Below are 21,336 nucleotides of genomic sequence, written 5' to 3' on the forward strand. Positions count from 1 at the left end.
AGCCTCTTAGCTCAGCTCCAGGTTCCTTAAAATCTCTGAGAACAGAACAAATTTCTCAAGGGAAACTCGAGCTTTAGACTGTAATTGATCTGTTTCGAGAGTGGACAAAGAAATAAAAGAAAATGACATTCCCCAAGGAAAACTTTTACCTTAAAGTTTGATACCTTTATGGTTTTAAGAACAGAGAAAAAAAGAAAAGAGTTCAGAAGCAGGCTTCTTATTTCCAAAGATGATAATACAAGATCAGCTGGAGCTCTGGATCCTTCTTGTTTGCCTAAGTAGAGGGTAAACTTATAAAAGTGTCTCTTCAAGCAAAGGGAAAGGGTGGTTTTTATTTTGTTAGTACCTCAGGGGGTCTCAGACACTCTCAAGGGGTGTCAGGGATGCTTTGGAACATAAATAACTCAAGAGAATTTATAAGAAACAAGTACCTTAATAGTGTTTTCAGTAGAGAGAAAAATAGTCATAGTGGGTGGCAATAAACTCTGAAGGTTTTGAAGAAATTGATTTCGTAACAACAATAAGGGAGAGAAAAGAAGCAAAAAGAGGAAAAGGAGGAGGAGAAGGAAGAGGAAAAAGAGGAAGAACAGGGAAAAAAGGAGACAAAATGGAAGCCAGAGAACAGTGTCCATAGTCTTGGGATGCCTCTCAGTGAGTGAATTCTTATTTCTACTGCATTTATTAATAATTTCACACAGCTCTCTTAATTATGAAATTCAAATTAAAATCATTTTATTTCTTTGAATTTGCATCTTAAATTTTTATAATAAATTTCAAACTTCAGTTTTTCTTCCATTCTTAATTTTCCATTACTGATTTTTATGGTTATTTGGTGTGTGTGTGTGTGTGTGTGCGCGTGCACACGCACGTGCCTGTGTGTGAAATGAGAAACAGTTGCATCTCTCCTCCTGTCAGGTGGGTTTCAGGGATCCGGTAAGGTCATCATTTGGTGGCAAGTGCTCCTATCCACTGCTGTTTGTCACCAGCCTCTTCCTTTATTGATTTTTGAGAAAATTTCTTTACAGTCATGAAACATTTGAAACTGATTAAAACCAATAGTGTAGAAACAAAATTATCAATCTCCACTAAACTCTACATTAATGTATCATGAATCATTAAAATAAGTCAAAGGCCAGAACTTAGGGCTAACATCATACTAACAAGTGGCCATTGTCTTACGCAGCCTTGCTGTACTCCAGCTCCAGACAAGAAATGAGCTCTCCTTTATTTTCATAACTCTTGAAAGAATACTTTCCTAGGAAAAACTTATTTTAAAATGGTTGTTGATAAGTGTGTAACCACAACTAATTTTGAAAAAGGCCACAAACTTGAAAAGGAGTGAGAAGTGGCAGAGGGGAAAGGCTGAAGAGAGGAAGAGAAAGGGAGAAATGATGTAATACTAATCTCAAAGATAACAGAAAATTGCAAACTCAACAAAAAGTAGCTACTGCATTAAAGGGTGAGTCTCTGGTTAAATTAACAAGACTAATTTTTATTCCATTACAGAGAAGAATGATAAAACACTAGGGACTTATTAGAATGCAATTATGACTGAGGACAGAGTCTAATGGGTAAATATTTGCATAGACAAAGCCCTGGGTTCATTCTCTAGCACCAGGAAAAGAAACCGCCACAACAAAAAACTCAGACAATCAAAAAGCAATACAAAATAGATGGCTTAATTTCAGGCAGTTAAAAAAAGAGAAAGCAGAAAAGATTTGCCATGTTTTATTATAAATGTAGCATTTTCTTTCAATGATTAGATGACGCTGAGAAACCAACATTGCACAACCTAGGAAATGAAGAGATACTTGTTTGTTTATATAGCCGTTAACACACAGTTGGAGGAAAACCATTTCCTATCTGATGTGGAATCAAGACGACTGACATCTACCTACCATTGTCTTCATGAAGTAACTCTGGTCTGACCTATACACAGAAGCAGGCCAGGTGAAGGTATTAGCTTAGCTCCCAGACCCAAGTCACTTCCGCTCACCCCACTACCCATAGCCCGGGCGCACGTAGTGTTTACTTTGTTCTCTTAGAGTAAGGCTGTTTGCATTTGACGTTAGAACGTCAATCGTGTCAGGAGGACTTAAGCTGTGGCAATGTCAAAGTGAGAGCACTCCCACGGTAGCAGGTTCCCAGGTGTGATTAGTTTAAAAGAAAAGCTGCTTTAAAATAAGTGCCCGTTCTTTACTGCGGGTACGCAACAATCTGCACTGGGTTTCACAACAATTCAGTCAGGCAGGCTTCCGTGAGGACCGCGCTGCTGCGGGTGTGAGGATGGGGCGGGAGAGGATGCTGGAGCCGGAGCCTTGGGTATCGGAAGAGCGTACAGTCCAGTTATTCCCAAGAAGTCTTCTTGCTGCAGATGGGCTATTCATGGTCCCTTTCTTCTTCTTCAGGGAATGCTGATCCATTCTGGCCTTTCAGATGCTTAACCCCTGAAATTAGAAAAAGTGTGCAAAATTCAAGTGATTTTATTTCTGGCAGATCCATTGCTCTGCTGAAAAAAAAAAGGGGGGGGGGGGATGAAAACATGGAGTGGAAAACTTCATTGTGTGTGTGTTTTTCTCAGAGAATCTCCCCAATATATCCTGTATAAACCCTTTCAGTCACTGAGAAGTGAAAAACACACCCAGACAAATTTCCATTAGAGACAGGGTACCTTTTATAATCCCATCTCCCCATTAAAGATTGCATCACTGTCTATTAAAACCTTCTTAACTAAAGCTCTGCTCACAGGCTCTTGTTATAATTCTCATGTATCATTTAGTGAAAATATTGCTTTTGGCATCACTGAACTCAGTTACAAGGAAGACCTTTCAAAGTCATAATACCAAAGGGATATGTGCCATTAATGTAATGTATAAACAAAAAAGTAACAGTCACAATATTGTTAGCCTTAAAAATAATTGGGTCCATAATATACACACTGGATTATGGAAGTGTTTTGTTTGTTTTTTTTTTTTTTTTTTTCAGAATTCTTCACTATCTAGTCCTACAGCATGGAAGAGCCTACAGGCATCCCTCTGCTTATAGCTGCTGCTCAGAGGACCCAGCCATTCCCTGCCAGGTGGGCCTCACTTCTCACAGGTTTTCTCTCCTGTGGAGACATCTCCTGGTAATTTCTGTTCTAAGGATCCTCTGCCCATTTCAGACTCACGTCTCTAGGCTTTTCTCCTCCTGTTCTAAATGCCAAAAATCATTCTTCTCACGTTTATCTTCCCTCTACCCTTTAGGTATCAGCTTGTCTCTGCTGAAGTTCAGCATAATTCCTCACTTGGAGACAGGAAGTTGTTTTTCTTATCTACCCGCTGCACGTGGTCCCTTCTTGTAGCTTTATAGAATTTTCTTCACATCTTTCTCATTAGACAAAACTCACTGATGTCAGAAAATGTGTGATTTCACTTTGGAGACCCCGGCAAGATGCCGACGTGAGAGTAAGGGTTCACTGGTCATTAGCCTAACTGATTGGCTGAATTAATGAAGACACTGTTCAGTGTACACTCCGCTAACTTCACAGTTATTTATCTAACTTCACAGTAATTTATCTTCAGATAGCATTTTTGTAAACCTGAACCACAATATCAGAAGATCGCCACTACAACCACTACAACCTGCAGAGTCATATCCAAACCCCCTTGGCTTTAATCTGCTAAGACAATATGGCAGCTGCTATCTGCACATGTTATCTTTTTCATAATTTTTTATATTTTGGACAATTGTTTTATGAGATTTTTCTAAGAATCATGAAGAATGTTCACGTTAGAACTGAAAATTGAAAGGATGCTTTCTGAAGAAACAAGGCTCAAGAGACACGTGAGTTTGTACACCTTGTTGCCACCAGGCTCACTGGACAATTTGGCAAGAAGTGACATCTGGGTGTATTGTCCTGCAAAAATATTTGCTCAGGGTAATAATATTTAAATATTTTAATATGCATGTAGAGATCACTCACATTTCCTGTTGACACAAAACTATAGAGAGAAAATTATCATTAGAAGCTGAAAACTAGTTCCTATCACAATAAGCTACACAGAAAAGAGGTCTAAATGCTGAGGGAAAGGAAGGGTTGAATCTAAGCAGGCATTTGGCTAGAGTTTTGCACTCATATCTCAGAAAGCCTCAGAAGACATTGGTGATGTAGATGCCTGCTGGACTTGTTGAGATTCTGAGACTGCAAGCCATTTGCTCTAAACTGCAAGGGCAGGGGGGTTGTAAGGGGGGGTTCCAGCACACGCTTCTGTGTGAGCTGGGTGTGAAAACCACAGGGCTCCACTCTCCAGATATCTCGGCTGAATTTCAGCTTCTAAGATGCCGACATACTTACTCTCTAGTCATTCAGCATGAATGTAATTAGGTGACCCATTTCCACGTGACACTAGAGGAGTTTTGTTGCCAGAAGCAGAGCACATGGCTTTATTGAACTGTTCATATATCGCTGTTCACTATAAATGAATGGTAAGAGTATAAAACAAAATACAATATATATGGAAGCATTTTAGGAAATGAAAAACACGTTTCTAATCTGTGAGATTATAGGCCTTCACCGAACGGAGTGCCACATTAGAGGTTAAATAGAATCTATCCAACACTGAATTTTAAATAAGCTTAACCAATAGTAAGTAGTCTTCCGAATGTCGGGGAGAGAAGTTTGGGAAGGAGATTTGGCCTCTCACCTGCAGGGTGTGTGCACGAGAACAATTGTTCTACAGGGACTGGACATGAAGATGGAAAGGTTGGGGTAGGGGAAATGAGGAGAGGCTAACAGAGACTCTGAATTTCTAAAATAAAATTAAAACAAGTTTATATAGCACCTGTGAGCAGAAATAGGGTGAACGGCTGACAATAAGGCAAGAAGTGGGTTATGTTCAATATAGGAAAGTTAGCTCCCATTACTCCTGCTTGTTAAGCAAGATCTACATGGGATTTTTAGTTGTTTGTTCTGTTTTTGTTTTTCAATCAAGGACCTCACATTGTATGTAATCTGGTCTGGAACTTGTTACGTAGCCCAAATTAAATTTGAACTCCTGGGATTGCTCTGCTTTGCCCTTCTGAAGAAAGCTGGGACTGCAGGCCTGATCTATCATGCTTGGCTCAAATGCACATCTTAAAAGCAAATTCCCAAATGCATTGGATAAATGTATATTTCTATTTTTTAAAGCACATTCTTTAGGTCCTAGCAACCATCCCAAAGCCCTCTAGGGAAGCTGTGGGTGTATTTTGGAGCACACATCATCTCCTCAAAAGTCTAATTTTTTAAAATTTTATTTGTGCCTTTTCAGGGAAAAGTTTTGAAATCCACAGTTTTCAACAGATCTTGGCAAGTTCTCTGATCTCCAAATAATTATAAATATGATTATCAATCAGTCAAATCCCTCTGTTTTAAAGAAGAAAATTAAGTTTACCAGGAAACCATTGTATGAACTAGGACACAATCTTTAGCCCTTTGGTCCTACTGGGAGCTCTTTGCCTGAGTAACTAGAGCGTTACTCTGCTATCAATGGTCTTTTACAAAGTTAGAACCAGCAAGAAAATCAGTGACTCAAGTTCAAGGGACTCCTTTCATCATCAAGGGCTGTGCAAACTAGGCTTAAATGAGACCTTTCCCATAATGTTGGTTTTACTGGAATCTATTGTCAAGAAATGTTGAATTTAACTGAACCTGTAGATACTCTTTAAACATAACCACATTTCAAATAGTGATCAAGTTATATAAAAAAGAAAAAGCTTTCTCTCTGTTGTATCCAAAACTCTGAACTGGACTCTAGACATGAAAAATGTGGTAATTTAATCTTCAGAGACAGAACCAAACAGTTTGAATTAAACATAATAAGCCCCATCTGGAAAATAGACAAAACTAGAGATCAGATAGGATGTGGGCTTAGGGGTGATGATACACACAGGATTTAATTTAGTGGAAAGGTATGTAGAGGGGGTAGAATAAACTAGGCTGATGAGTAAAACAGAGCTCCAACTTGAAGAATAGTAATTTAGACAGCATTTGTAGAGCAATAAGCTGACTAATGGTAATCTTGGAGTCTATGCAAACACTATTTGCAAAATATATTGAACAAGTCTTCATTTTCTGAAAGCCTGCTGTGTACAAAGGAATTATTTCTGTGGTCTTAGCAAGACTACTTACTATTGGTTAAGCTTATTTAAAATTCAGTGTTGGATAGATTCTATTTAACCTCTAATGTGGCACTCCGTTCGGTGAAGGCCTATAATCTCACAGATTAGAAACGTGTTTTTCATTTCCTAAAATGCTTCCATATATATTATATTTTGTTTTATACTCTTACCATTCATTTATAGTGAACAGCTATATATTAATATACCGAGGTCACCGAGATCAAGTGACATATTGATATTATTCCAAAAAACCCCTGCATCATGCTTTAGACTTACCCAGATCTGTACCGTCCTACATTATTTTTAAGCACACTTGGTGCAGGAGACAACGCAGTCAATCTCTGTTTAGTACAATGACACCCAGCAGCATAAACTTGATATCATCATGCGCGATCATGTCGCTTAACTCTCCATTCCTTAAGAACACACTTCTCTGCAGAATAAATGCAGAATACGGCTCTCCAGGTCACACAGGGGTAGGGACACATGTATAATTTATCCATATTTTACCTATTCACTTTGCCAAAGCCATAAGAAAGAAGAGATGAAAAGGTTAGCAATAAGTAGTGTGAAACACGTGAAGAACATTCACAAACCTCTGTCAGGTGTGCGAGCAGATAACGCCTTTGCACAAAACCTGGTGTCATCTGACAGATGTAAGGAGCCACGTATTTATGAAAAAGACTGAGGCTGGGCTCAGGCAGGAATATGAAAATGAACATGTGTATGTGCTTTAGAGAAGCTGTGACTCTTTTAGAAAAATATGTATGTGCTTTTTCATAATTGTGCCTTTTCAACAAATATATGGTTAATATTATTGATGTGACAGAATTTAGAATCACCCAGGGGACGTGTGTTTGTTGTGCTCATGAAGACCATGCCAGGGAGGTTTGCCTGAGCAGGGAACCTCCACCCTGAACATGAGCTGTGCTCTGCAGTGGGCTGCAGTCCTGGGCAGAATCACAAGGGGAAGTTAGCTGAGCACCAGAAGTTATTTCTGCTAACTTTCTTACAGAGGATGCAGTGACCAATGGCCTCCCCTCCTGCTGCTCTAACTTCCCTGCCATGAGGAACTCCATCCAAACTGTAAACCAGAAGAAACCCTTCCTTCTAAGCTGTTTTTGGCCAGGTATTTTGTCTCAGTAGAGAGAACAATAATTAACACAGAGATACAAAATATTACATGTATTTCATTTTGTGGGGAGTCTACTCTCTAGCCGAGGGAGAACACCACTTTGACAGACTGACAGCCTATGCTTGCCTTCCACAGTTAAATGCTCAGCGGATAACCTTTTTCCTCTGAGGATCAGGGTGTCGTCCACGAATTGAAAAGTAGACATACTATATTTTTAAGGCTACATGTGATGATGCTTAACAGCATTCTGCAATTTTACTTTAGGAAGAGACAAAATGGCTTCCTTTACTGTAAGACTTGCTTGGCATTGAGTGAATGCAATAATATACCCACAATTAAGAAAGAATGAATTGAATGAATTGAAGGTGGTTGGCCTTCAAAGCACAATAGATAAAATAGCAAAAAGAGAACTTCATTTAGAGCCACAGATGCAGTGATATCCGGGGAAGGACATATCTCCTGGCAATGGAGAGCAGTTCATCTTCCAGGCAGGCGCTTTCCTGCTGGAGAGATGCTCAGCACAGCCTCCTGTCAATAGATCCCCAGCTGACTAAGCTCACGCAGCTCTGACTGAAGCTTGCTGAGGAAGCCCTTTGGCAACCTGATCTCAATGAATTTTGCCCCAGTCATATGTATACTTTTTATTGAATATGAATACACCAAGTTTCACTCAGAGACCATGAAGAAGAAGAATTTTGAGAACCTGTCTCTCTGAGAGGACAACTTTGATCTGGAATTTGTCAATGTGGCCACTTGGAATGATCTCCAGTATCAGAAAGTTGATATCACCTGACTCAAGGCTCACCGTAAATCTATAGCAACCCAGACTGTTTGGGAGCTTTGAAAAGTAACCAATAGAGCTGTAGAACAGAAATGGCCCTATATAAGTGCAGTCAACTATTTTTGACAAAAGGCAACAGAATGCAATAAAGATAGGTTTTCCAACAGATTGCCTAGAACAAATGAATGCCCACATGCAAACTATCCAAACCTAATGTGAAATGCAAATTTAAAAGTCCTAGAAAACAACAAAGGAACAAATCTGAGTTAGTGAAATTGGTTAAAAAAACTTGTGATCACCAAAGAGGTCAAATATGGAATTATCAAGAGAAGCTTCAGTAGATAAATAATCTGTGATGGATCCAGGCAACAGAACATTATGCACTGTTTTTTTAGAAGCCACAGAAAGATAAAGGATAAACTTGTAAGGTTATAATAAATGAAAAAAAAATGCAGTATGAAAGTGCAACACAATATGTTTTTTCCACTACATGGCATTCCGGAAATAAACCAGGCTACAGAGACAAGACAGTGATTACTAGGCTGAAGTGAGGAGGACTGGACGGACGAAGCATTTGAGGTAGCGAACCTCGCCTGTACTCTGTAACACTAGTGGATTTATACAGATATTTGTCCAGATTCCTAGCAAGGACAAGGAGGAGCACTAGCTTCACTTGGGCCTGCTGCAGTGGCGCTGTCTGTGTGGGCTCACAGGCCATAACCGAGAGCCTGAGAGCCTCTGCAGTGAAGGACCTGGGGCATGGGGGCCAGCTGGAGGCCACAGGGGCTCTGGAATTTTTGCTTGCTTATTTCCGTAAGCCAATAACTACTCTAAAGTTAGTTCAGTGACTTAAAAATTATAGTAAACTTGCTGCGAGGCAAAGGTTTGAGAACCTACTGTGGGGGACAGGGAATTTCTAGAGAGCGTGGAGCTTCAGTTGTGTACGAAGCTTTCTCGCTGATGCCATTCGTTACTAACGAGTCCTTTTGTTTTCACCTTATTTCCATCCTTTTATAATCCAGTCTTGGCAAGCTGTATATGTCTAGGAATTTACTCTTCTTGGCCATATGATCTGTTGAGGTAACCATTCTATTTTGTGCCTGCTTTATTTCTACAGTACCAGTTTAACGTCTCCTTTTTGTTTATAATTTTATCTGTGTGAGTCCTATCGATCTTAATCTGAGTTAATATAAAGATTTGTTGATTTATCATCCCCAAAGCCAACGCTTTGTCCTGCGCATCTTGACTGTGGTGTGTACAGTCTCAAGTGCATTTGTTTCTGTTTTGATCTTTATTATCTCCTTCACAGTGTTTGCTTTGAATTTAGTTTGTTTTTTGTTTTTCTAGTTGTTTGAGGTGTAAAGTTGGGCTCTGTTTGAACTCTCCTTTTTCTTAATGTAGACTTTTATTCCTATAAACTTCCCTATTTTTGTAGCCCAACAGCTTAGCGTATGCTTCCAGTTTTATTTTTTTCAACATACAGTTAGACGTTTTGATTTAATTTCTGCTTAGATCCATAGGTTGTTCAAAAGGAATTTAATTTCAACATATTTGTTAACTTTCCAAAATGGCTCTAATTACTGTTTTCCATTTTATATTATTGTGGTATGAAATAATACTTGATGTTGAAGAAAACTCTTGATGAATTCTCATTGTCTTGAGAATTACAGTCAAACTCCTTACAAGAGACTTAAGAATCCTCATAATCAGGCTGTCTCCTGACACATCGCCCCACCTCCGCACACTTGAGACACTGACTGCTTCACATATCTGGTCTTTCCAGTTTTGGAGCCATGGTCCCTGTGCCCTCCCCACTGAATTGACTTTCCTCTGAGGGACTCAGATGGTAAGTTTCTTCACCTCATTCAGGTAGGCACATCATCATTTTATAGTGGCCTTCCCAAACATCTCATCTAAAACGTTTTGCCCCGGTGGTGGTGGTGGTGGTGGGGATCGTTGAGACCACCATGGCCAGCCCAGTAATGATCTGTAAGAGGCCAGAAGGTAGTTTGGTTCAAAATGACTCAGCAGCCGGTGTTGGCTCAGACTCTAAGAATCAGGCCCCCAGCTGTTTATTTTAGGCATATTTAAACACAGCACAGTTTGGGGGGAAAATTCCTGGCTATAGCTCAACACTGCGTGCACAACAAAGCTTATGACATGACTACATCAAAACTCTTTGTGAAGTACAAGTGGCATCTTCCGTAAAGATAGGTTGACTGAGACAAACAAGCTCAAGATTAGGGTCTGCGGAAGGATCTGGTATGGTCTTAATAAAGCTCCCTGGGCTATTAACCGCATTCACTCCCAGCTTTCTAGGCAGAAGACAGGCCATACATTTCATATATATGTATGTATATACAAGCTATGCTTAAAGAGGTAACCCTGTTCATTTAACATTCCTAGTTCTTCCACTGCTTATCCGTGTGCACAAGGACACACACACTTCCTACCCTGCCGATTCCCCAGTCTCTATTTCTGTGTATCATGTTTGCTTGTTTTAGGACACGTGGAACACACCTCCCTCCCTTAGAATGTTAACCTGAAGACATCAGAAGCAAGGTGTGCATATTCGCCAACTGACCTGCAGGGTCCAGATGGAGGACTGACAACCACAAATGCCCAAGGCATTTTAACTCATGAAATGACACTTCAATTTTACTTTCACTGAAACCTGTTCTAAGTGTCTTTTTCTTTTCTTCAATGAGTAAACTTTTTTCCAATTAATTCAATCTTGCTCAACTAATTATCTTTTGCATATAGAAAATGATGGATTGCTTGGTCAGTGTTTGGCTTGTTCATCTTCGTCTCCCACATAATCTTAGGTCAGCAATCCAGACCTCCTCTGCACTTCTACTTAGTGACAAGGAATCTTTCAAAAGAAAGGAAGGAAGGAAGGAAGGAAGGAAGAAAGAAAACCTTAAAGCTATAAACAAGAAATAAGACTTTCTCTGTGTTTATTATTGCTTTGATCACTAAGCACAATTAATCTTATTGACTCTATGGCTTTTTCCAGGGAAGGGATATAAATGAATCTAAGTGTTCTGGTCACTTCCACAGTTCTTCTACGACTTTAAAACTCTTTCATTCTCTCCATTTCCCCGGGCTATTTTCCTCCATCCCCTGTGGCTGCCTCAGCTCTATTGATCTCTAATTCCCCAGCCTGCTGACCCCCAGGAAACTTCTGAATGGGTAGCTTGTTCTGCTTTCTGTCCTCTGTTTGACCTATGGGTACATGCGTCAGGCAGCTGCTTGGTTGACCTGTCTCTCCTGCCAGATTTACAGCCATTCCCAGGCAGGCTTGCTCTCTGGCTGTTCCTCTCCATAACAGAAATTCACTGTTCTCACCACAGGGCTCCCTGGCTCTGTGGTTTGCTGATTGGTCTGACTCTGTATTTATATCCCATAGAGAAAATCATGGCTCCACTTCTTTTCAGACAGATCTTTAACCATATCCTGGGAGCTAGTACCTTCCCCTCCCCCCTTTTGTAAGATGCAAGTATATTAGATACAGAGAAGCGTTTATTTCCCACGTTTTATAAGGAACAGCAGTTTTACATTGACTACTCTTCCTCTCAAGCGCTGAGTTCACAGGTGAGGACCGATACACACAGCAGAAAGTTTTTTTTTTTTCCTAATAAGAAAATTGGCACCTTTTCCCACCCCACAAAGGTTATGCTAATACATTTGTAGTTTCAAAACATAAATTTTCTGTTATTCTGTCATAGTAACTAGAAAGGAAGTGTTCATGTGTCTTATTTACTTGGTCTCCAACACTCGTATCATTTGTTTGGGACTGATTGTTTCTATCATTCATTCATTCATTCATTCATTTAGATCTTTTGAAACAGAGTCTCATGTAGCCAGGCTGGCCTCCAACTTGCTATGTAAGTAGGATGACCTTGAACTCTTAATACCTGCTCTACCTCTCAAGTGCTGGGGTCATAGGTATAGGCCACAGACACAGCAGGAAATTTTTCTAATAAGAGAATTGTAACCATTCCCCCCTCCCCATGAGGATTATGCTAATACATTTGTGGTTTGAAAGTGTAAAGTTTTGAATTACAAAATACTTCTAGAAAGGAACACTGTGTTACTCTCGGTGTAGATGTTTTGCATTGTCAATAAAAGCCTATTATCACCCACAGGTGGTTTAGGGAAGCCTGGGCTGAATTGAGCATATGGGTGTCTTTTCAAAGCCCACGAAAACCCCGCTGGAAGAAGAGCTCTCCTCCAACAAGGCTGTCAGCTGCCACTCCCAGGTAATCCTGGTCATTGAGTTCACTTCTCACACTTGTGCACGTAATCTCCTTGCCTTAATTTGGAAATTGGTTCTTATTTTGCTATGCAGTAGGTGGCGACCTTAAACTTTGATCATCCTCCTGCTCCCACCTCCTAAGTGCTGCAGTTAAGGCTGGCCACCAGACTGTGTGAAGCTGGTATCGGGCTGTAACGGAGATGGTAATGTGCTTGCTGGACTGCATGAACATCCCCAGGGGTAAACCAGCAGGTGTATCGATATCCTCTGCCTGAATGAAGGAGGTGACCGTGGGGTGAGTCATTGTCTCTGTCCCGACCTTGCTGAAGCAATCCACCACGACAGAGTACTTGGATGATAGGGAAAAGATGTCACTTGTTTTTAATTTAAGGAGACAGGCAAGGGCTAGTGACGAGAGTAAAGCTGGCAAGCAAAGACAGCTGTTTGCTGAGGCTCAGAATCCTCCTTGTTCTCCAGCAGTTTGATTTTCTTTAAGAACATACCATTTCAATTTTCACTTCGGCCTAAGCTAATTTTGTTAGGTTTTTGACACGTGAAACCCAAAGCATCTAGATGAAACTTTCCCCTTAGTTTCTGTTTTCACTGGAGTCTCCTTTTAAGGTGGAAAAGGAAAAAAGCCATGTGCGTGTGCGTATGTGTGTGCATGTGTGTGTGTGTGTGTGTCTACAAGGATAGAGGCTACAGGACAATTCCTGGTTCCATACCTCAGGAGCCATCTACCTTGATTTTGAGACACAGACTCTCATTTGGCCTGGAAGTCTCCTATTTGGTTTTGGTGTCTTGCCACTAAGCCCCAGAAATCCATCTGTCTACACCTCACCAGCTCTGGGAGTATGACATGTACCATCATACCCAAGATTTTTCAAAATTGAGTTTCATTCCTCATTTTATTTTATTTTTATTTTTTTAAATATTTATTTTTTAAATAATTTTATACACCTCATTTTTATATAACAGTTTACCAGCTAAAATATCTCCCCACCCCATGAATATTTTGTGTTTTCTTCTTTATCTTCAGCTTTGAACAAGACTTTATGATGAGACAATTGCTGCATAATATCTCAGGAATAACCTTTAAGTTGCATCTAAACCTTTAACTTATGACGAAAAGTAAAGTATCAGCTCAGTGGAAAAGGAACAATGGTTTTGGCCTTGTTGAAACCTGCTTAAATTTGGAATGAATTCCTAATCAATGAGTGTGTGTTGGGCAGCATTTATTGTGCATCTTCACTCTAGTGTTTGCTAATGACTCATTGATGTTTATTTTTAACCATGGAAATCTTGTTAGACAAAAAGAAAATTTGAGCAACCTTCTCATGAGAGTACAAAGTAGGTCATAGAGCAGTAGAGACAACTCTCACCATCAACAACTTGCTTGGCCCCATAACTACTGCACACCCTACAGTGTGGTAGTGGTCCAGCAAGCCTGGCAAGAGTATGAGAGCTCTGGGGATGAAGACTGAGAGGGCTAGCCATTAGACGCTGGCCAACTGACAACAGCTGTCGCAGCTGATCCTCTTACAGCTACCTGAGAACTTACCGAAGAACTCACCACAGGACCTTAAAGGGTCATTAGGCATTTGAGGCAAATTGGAAACGTGAAAAAGCTCAAATAAATGAACATCCATTAATGGGCTGACTAAATAAGTAAATGTATCCCTCATTGGCACAACATGTCAATTGCAATGGTTACTATCTTGATTTAAAAGATGTGGTTGAAACTAGTCTTAATGATTTTAAAATTCATGGTCTGAAACTGAAATTTCCTTGCACAAACCTAGTACAATAACATCTCACATACACAAAAAGATAAAGTACAAGACCCCGTACTGACACCTTAAGCAATGTAGAGCTTTAAATTATGCATATGCTAATTTTTTAGGCAGATACCTATGATTAAGATTACTTATAAAAAAACACACATTTTGACAATAAAAACATGCTATGGTAAGTTACTTAAAAAATGTTTTATTTTTTGTAGTTTTCCACTTACTATTTATAATCCCATTGTCTCCTGATAAATTAAACCTTAGACTACATATCTGGTGTTAGGCAGATAGGCTGAGGAATTACAAGCACGCTCGCTCTGCTTTTTCAAAGAGCCAGAGTTTGGCTTCCATCTACAGCAGGCAGCCAGCAGGCATCTGCAACTACAGCTCCAGAGGATCCAGTGCCCTCTTCTGGCCTCCTTGGACCCTGCACTCACATGCACACACACACACACACTCATATTGAAACATATGATCTTTTAAAATATAAAATAAGTAGTTTCAAAAAGTATACAGTTACAGTCCAGGGGGCTACATAGCACAGAAAGTTTAGATGTTAAAAAATTACTAATCATCGCACTATAGATAAGGTACATTTAAAAGGATGACTACCATAGGCTATACATTGAGGTCAAAATCATCTTAACTGATGCTATGCTCTCCTCACTTCTCCTATTACCCACCACATTGGCTTCTGCATTTATGGCCAGCTCCCATTGTATCACTAAAATCTCCTCAGGAAAATGCGGACAGTACTGTATTAGACATTAACATTTACATTATCTTAAGACATTAAAGGTTGTCTCCTGAAGGTTCCAAGGCAAATATCAACTTTCAAGTAAATTTTTCCTAGAGTTTCCACTTTGCATAAACCAAGCATGGTGTCATATGCCTGTACTGTCAACATTACAAACCCATCCCTTTCAATTTGGCTCTGAGAAAGTATGGAATAAGTCTCCGGAATGCTACAATTATAGCTGCCATATGTTTGCTGCTTTGTTCACCTATGTGCTCCCACTAAAAGAAGTTATCCTTGCATTAATAGCCATGACCCGGGACCAGAGAGTTAGCTCAGTGGATGAGAATGCTTGCTCTTGCAGAAAACCCCATGGTAGATCAAAAACATGTATAACCTCAGTTCTAGGGGGTCTGAGACCCTTGGATGGCCTCCATGGACACTGCACACACATGGAACGATAACATGCAGGCAAAACACTCATACACATAAAAGTAAACAAACATTTATGAAACAAATCATCACCAATTTGATGTAAAAGTGAGACAGCCTGGCTTACCTCCCCACTCCCCACTGGCGGTCAATTTTTATATAAGAATATGGTTAATTTGGAGATTCCATTCTTTTTCCTTTGTACCTTTATTTTTTATTTCATTTACTTTACTCTTGGAGATGGTGCCTCATGTATCCCAGGCTGGCATCAAATGTGGTATGTGGCTGAGAACAACCTTAAACCTCTACCCCAGGGTTGATACTCTAGGCATATAGCACCTTGCTTGTCGGAGCGGTGCCTCTGGCAGCTGCTTTGATATTTAAATATCAGCGGAGGGACTGCTTTTACTGGACCTTCTCTAAAGACAGGGTAGAATTTGCAAGTCCATCTCCTTTTGTTTGTGACAGCAGATAGGATAGCTTGTGAGGGTCACACCTCTTCCTTAGGCTCCTTGTGCAAATTAACCATTGTTCTGAGATGTTTCTACTATGGCTTAGAAACTCTACAATAAAAAGACAGGCCGACAGTTACTGCCGAAGAAGGCTGAAGTTGATGCTACAAGCATCCTGTCTCAACTCTTGTGTAAACAGGACACAAATAAAGCAACTAGATACAATGTTGTGCAATGGGAGGAGCCAGAAGGCAGGAGATGAGTGGGAGGAGAAGGGGCAAGAGCAGAGCTGGAGCAGAGAGCACGAGGAGAGCAGAGCTGGAGGAGAGAGCTTGGAGGACTTGGAGCATGAACCAGACCTAAGATTTCACAAAAAGCAAGTATAATGTGGGAAATCTAAATGTTAGGAAACAGAGGGCTGGAGGCAGAGGAGGAGGCAGAGACTTGAGACTTGCTGCTTGCTGCAGCAGCCTGCCTTTTGCTGTGGCTGTAGAGTCTGGACCTTTAAAAAAGTTTCCTGTGTGCTGTGTGTTTATTAATATTAATCCTCACTCCTGACTCAAGAACCGTTTGACTCTGCTGGCTGGCTCTGGCAATCTATGCAATGCTTGAAACTGAACCAGGGCTCTGTGCATTACCAGGAAAATGCTTCCCTAGTTAGCTGAGCTACACGTGTAACTCTGAGACTGTTATTTCACATCATCATTTGTAGTTAGTGTTAGCCAACTCAAATCTGGTTTCCTTCCTTTTGAAAATCTAATTACAGATTTTTTTAAAACTTGTCAAAGCAATCCATCTACAGCAGCAGTTCTCAATCTGTGGGTCATGAGCTGACCCTTCTGGGGATCGAACAACCCTTTCATAGGGACTGCATATCAGATATCCTGAATAATAAACATTTACATTATGATTCATAACAGTAACAAAATTACAGTTATGAAGTAGCAACAAAAATAATTTTATGGTTGGTGTCAGCACAACATGAAGAACTGTTAGAAGAAGGGTTTCAGTGTCAGGAAGGATGAGAATCATTGCTCTGTGGTACAACACTGTCAACTCTAAGGATGTTGTAGCTGCTGCAGAGCAAACGGATTGCTCAAGACCCTCAGCAAGTGAGCATCGTGACCAGGACTAAAAGCCATGGTACCTGAGTCCCAATTGATTTCTTCAATCACGACAGGACAGCATCCATTTTCTTTGGGGCAGTCACAAGCTGCTTTTTTTTTTCCTGATCTTATCCATCCCTTCTGCTCTACATCATGATTAATGAACCTTCTGGCAACTTTTGTTTCCTGAAGAATATGAGTTCCTTTCTCACATCTCAGAAGAAAAGTTCAGATAACAGCAATCATAGGTCAGATGTCAAGAAAGACCGTGACAAACATAGATGGTTCAGGATCTTAACACTATGCACTGCCTTTCATTGTAGTTAGACGGCTTCCTGTTCGCTGACAGTGTGCGGATCAGTTGTCACTTAGGGATAAAACAGCCATTTTCTAGGATAGTGCTAATTTCAAATACTCACAAGTACTTTCCCATAACTATGGAAGTGTCTCAGGAATTCCAACATCTCTTGAACTATTTCTTCTCCCAAGATTATTACACAATTGCAAATGTTCCTAATCCTGAATTTTCCCCCCACTCGACAATATGGTCACCAAAGGATCTTGGGAGACAGAGTACATATGTTTATGAACTGATTACTGGAATCGGCCTTTCCCCCCACTAAGTTATTTTGGGAGAATTTAATGTAATCTCTGTTATTTTTAGGTTAATACTCTCCAGGAAAATAATGGCGTTCCAATGGTATGTGCTGAGACAAAACAGCTTGTTCCTTTTCGTTACATATTACACATTACTACGAAGAAGCCACACCCAGAACATTTGCAGAAACCCTGAAGGTGATGAGAATCTGTGTTTTCTATTTCCATTCTTTCAATTCTCTTCAATAAAAGAAGTAGCTATGTCCCCAAAGTTTACATGGTACTTGGAAATCAATTTGCATTTCCACAAGTACATAAAATGCAATATAGAAATTGCATTAGTTCCATCTGCTACAATACAACACTTCAGGAAGAAAAGACCCACATTTGCTGTTAAGTTTTTCTCAGGGAGCCAGTCTTTTTAATCACCCGCCTGCTGAGCTCCACGACTCTGCTGTCAATTGGTGTCTGTATTAAGAGAAAATGCTAGGATACTGTGTATGCTAACACAATACTAAGCAATATTGTATATGTTAAGAAAGGCACTTTTTCCTGAGAGGAAGAGAAGGGGAGGGATACACAATGTCTGAGAGCAGAGGAGAGGAAGTAAATTCATCCTTCGGTAACATGGAAGGCAGAAGCAACCTTGGGAGGAAAGATGTCTCGGAGGCTTTAAGAATTTGCTCAGGAGCGCTTGGTACCAACTCTCAATTTGTATTATGATTTGTCAGTGAATTTTGCAGTGCTCCACTACAGCAGTGCACAGTGATTCAGTCCCAAACACGAAGAGAAAAAAAAAACAAAACAAAAAATGGAGAAAGAAACACAAGCTGGGTCTGTGACGGTCATTTGGAGGAAAACTACAGTGCCCCTTCAACACTCTGTGATCCAGGAATGGAGAACCAAAGACTGCTTCAAGCCCAAGCAAGACTGTTTCCGTAACCAAATATGTTTCAAGAAGGCATTTAAACTGAAAAAAAAAAAAAAAAAATCTCAGTCCTCCCCATTTCCAAGGGAAAAGTAAAGCCAGGCCCTCTAAGTCCTCGCAGCTTTCATCCCCATGTCAACGCACTTAGAACCACTATGGAGGCAGAGCATTTCTTTATGTTTCCAATCTCTTTTTTACAAGGATTTCATGGGCTTTGATTGTTAGAAAACCTGAGAGGACTGAAGGTCGAGACCTTGAAGTTTCAGAATAACCTGTGTGTGCACGATTCTGACGGAACTGTGTGTTCAGAGATGTTCACGTATGTGAAAACTGAGGACACGATTAAAGGAGAGAGACCTCCATAGTTCACCCCTGGGAGGGGAGATGACAAAGGAACCGCCATGGCTTCTTCCACAGGAAGGGGCGTCAGGTGAAGAGAACTGAAATAGGAATGCTGGGTGCCCCTTGACCTATTTAGGAAAAGGGCTGACATCATCAAAGACAGAAGCTAGGAGTTTGTGCAAAGCCAGACGCCTAATTACAAAGATAAGTCAGTTTACCCAGCAGTAGGTCATAAGACTTTCATTCCCAAAGGTTCCTGCCCTGGAGCTGGAGGCCAAATGGAGTCTGAGCAAATAAAGACTGGTAAGTTCCTGTCAGTTTATTACAATCATACCACACCCACAACTGTCTTTCTTTCCTACAGACTCTATGTAAATCCTCCTTTCCCTTGGCCTTTGGCTTCTATTTCCTTCAGACTTCTGGACCACAGGATGATTTTTGTCAAACGAGTTTATTCTGCATTCCTCCTGTCTCAGGAGTGTTGGCTGTGAACACTGTGGTGGATAAGGAGAAAATGCTATTTATTCCCCTCTGCTCCTGCACTGGGCCACAAATGACTTGTAAGCTGAGAACCATCTGCATCATGAATTGTGTACGCGAGCAGCTAACATGGCCAAGCAAGCATTTGTAAGTGGGTGCAACAGCGGAGTATGGGGTACAACAGCTCAAGTATAAAAAGCAGCTGTCAACTCAGATTTGAGGTTACGCTTGCAAGTGGCGGAAACTTTGAAATGAAAAGCGCCTGCTTCTTCTTAGCTAGAATTGTGCTTGTGTAGGGTTGGGGGATCCTCATCTGAAATACTGGGGGTACTTACTGCATGAGTCAAGTATTTCCCAAGAATCTCATATCATACTTTCCAAGTCAAGCCTATAATTTTGTGTCAGTTCTAATGTTTAGTAGTAGCAGATTTTTAAATTTGAGAAAAAAAAATGCTGCATATTGGAAATAAACCATGGCACCCCTTAAGTGAGGCTTTATGTCTATGTATGACCACTGATTTAGGTTGTGAATATGTAACCTTCTATATTTTTGGAGTCTCACATTTCTTACTCTTTTTGCATCCTAAACTATCTCTGTTTTCTGTAAAAGTGAAGAACTTTAGCAGGCTGAAAATATAGCCTGGTGGTACAGTGCTTGTCTAGAAAGTATAAGGCCCTCAACCATGCATGAAAAGACATCCAAGAGTAAGCCGGACATTTCCTTCAGATTCAACAAATATTGGTTGTATGCCACTACATGGTAGGGGCTTGAAATTTATGAATGAATAAAAGATGACCATCTCTTCTTAGTTCTTTACTTCCCAAAGCCTTGGTGGACACTAACATCTAGGAGGTAAGCAGCTGACCTGGAAAATGAGAAGATGCCAAGAAGAGTGAGAGTGGAAAGGTAGAGGTAAAGAAAACAAAAACAGTGTAACACAGACATGAGCTATGCAACCCTGTCAACAGTGATACCAAGCCAATATGAAACGGAGTAGAGTAAGGGGTAACTGGAGTAGTATAAGCATCTCGAGGGTGACCACACCCATCACCAACTCTCTTCCCAAGGATCTGCCTTTGTCTTTTGTCTAGAACTCAGTGCTACTCTACTCCACTCTAATATACTCTGCTTTGCTCTAGTCTACTCTGTCCTATTTCTCCTCCCTTTATAAAATATTCTCAAAGACCAGCAAGAAGGCAAACTTTCTTGAAGAAGGAAGCTTTCTTAAAGACTGTGTATTCCTGTTGCTACCAAGTTTGCTCTTTAAAAAAAAAAAGAGTGGCCATCACTAGCTCCACCCCTTCTATCTCCTAAACCAGGCATCTAGTCCAGTGTGGCTCCACCCCCATCATGCCCCCATCCCCCACATTCACCGAAGCTCTTTGTCTTCCTTTGTCCTGTCTTAGTCCTTGTGATCATTATGCATTCATTCTTCCTCGAAGGTTCAACTGCTCTTATCTTCTAAGATATACCTGTCCTGGTGTGTAATATTCTGTGTTTACTCACTAGTCACATTTACACTTTTTTTCTTGATTTACCCAGACAGCTCTTCAATGAAGGAATTCCCCCAGTGCAAATGATCATGTCTGTGAAGTTGGAAATGTGCCCTTTACCCGCACAGAAACTATAAACTCCACATGAAGGAAAACATACACTCATTCACTTCCATTTAATCCTGGTAGTGGTTAGCCTTCACCATTTCTGGGAAAAGAATATAGAACTTTGGAGAACTTCTCCTGCCCTGGGAAGACAGATGTCTATTTTTACCTTGAATTATGAAAGGTTTTATGTTTTAAATAATGCTTTATCTCCTCATCCCAATAAGAAGATTGTGTGTGTGTGTGAACAGAGACTTTTGATTTCAAGGTTTTGGATGCAAGTGCGAGTTGTTTGGGGAAATACCAGTTAGCCTCTGAAAGTTCTTGATTTTGAAAAACTGGCATGGTGTCTAAATTTATTCTTAGGGAAATTAAGATTACAATGTCATCGCTGGAAGATTGTATCTGGAATGTTTTATTTAGACATCCCGACTAATTTTTCAAATAAGAGTCAGCATAAATATTAAGCACAGTATTTAAGGAAACTGAGCTTATCTGCTCATCAGAAGCTTCAAATGCTCAGCTCAGAAAGTTATAACAGAAAAAAAAATCTCATCTG

General features: G+C 40.3%; 1 protein-coding gene across 1 annotated transcript in view; it reads right to left on the reverse strand.

The window, feature by feature from the left end:
- Nucleotides 1–1,283: 1,283 nt before the first annotated feature.
- Ppp1r1c (protein phosphatase 1 regulatory inhibitor subunit 1C) overlaps nt 1,284–21,336 on the reverse strand; it is a 100,038-nt gene continuing 79,985 nt past the window's right edge. Inside the window, exon 5 of the mRNA XM_060390605.1 lies at nt 1,284–2,447. Coding sequence (XP_060246588.1) covers nt 2,380–2,447 — 68 coding nt within the window. The 3' untranslated portion in view covers nt 1,284–2,379. The remainder of the gene's footprint in view (nt 2,448–21,336) is intronic.

This window comes from Meriones unguiculatus, chromosome 8, assembly GCF_030254825.1.
Source record: "Meriones unguiculatus strain TT.TT164.6M chromosome 8, Bangor_MerUng_6.1, whole genome shotgun sequence".
Taxonomy (NCBI): Eukaryota; Metazoa; Chordata; class Mammalia; order Rodentia; family Muridae; genus Meriones; species Meriones unguiculatus.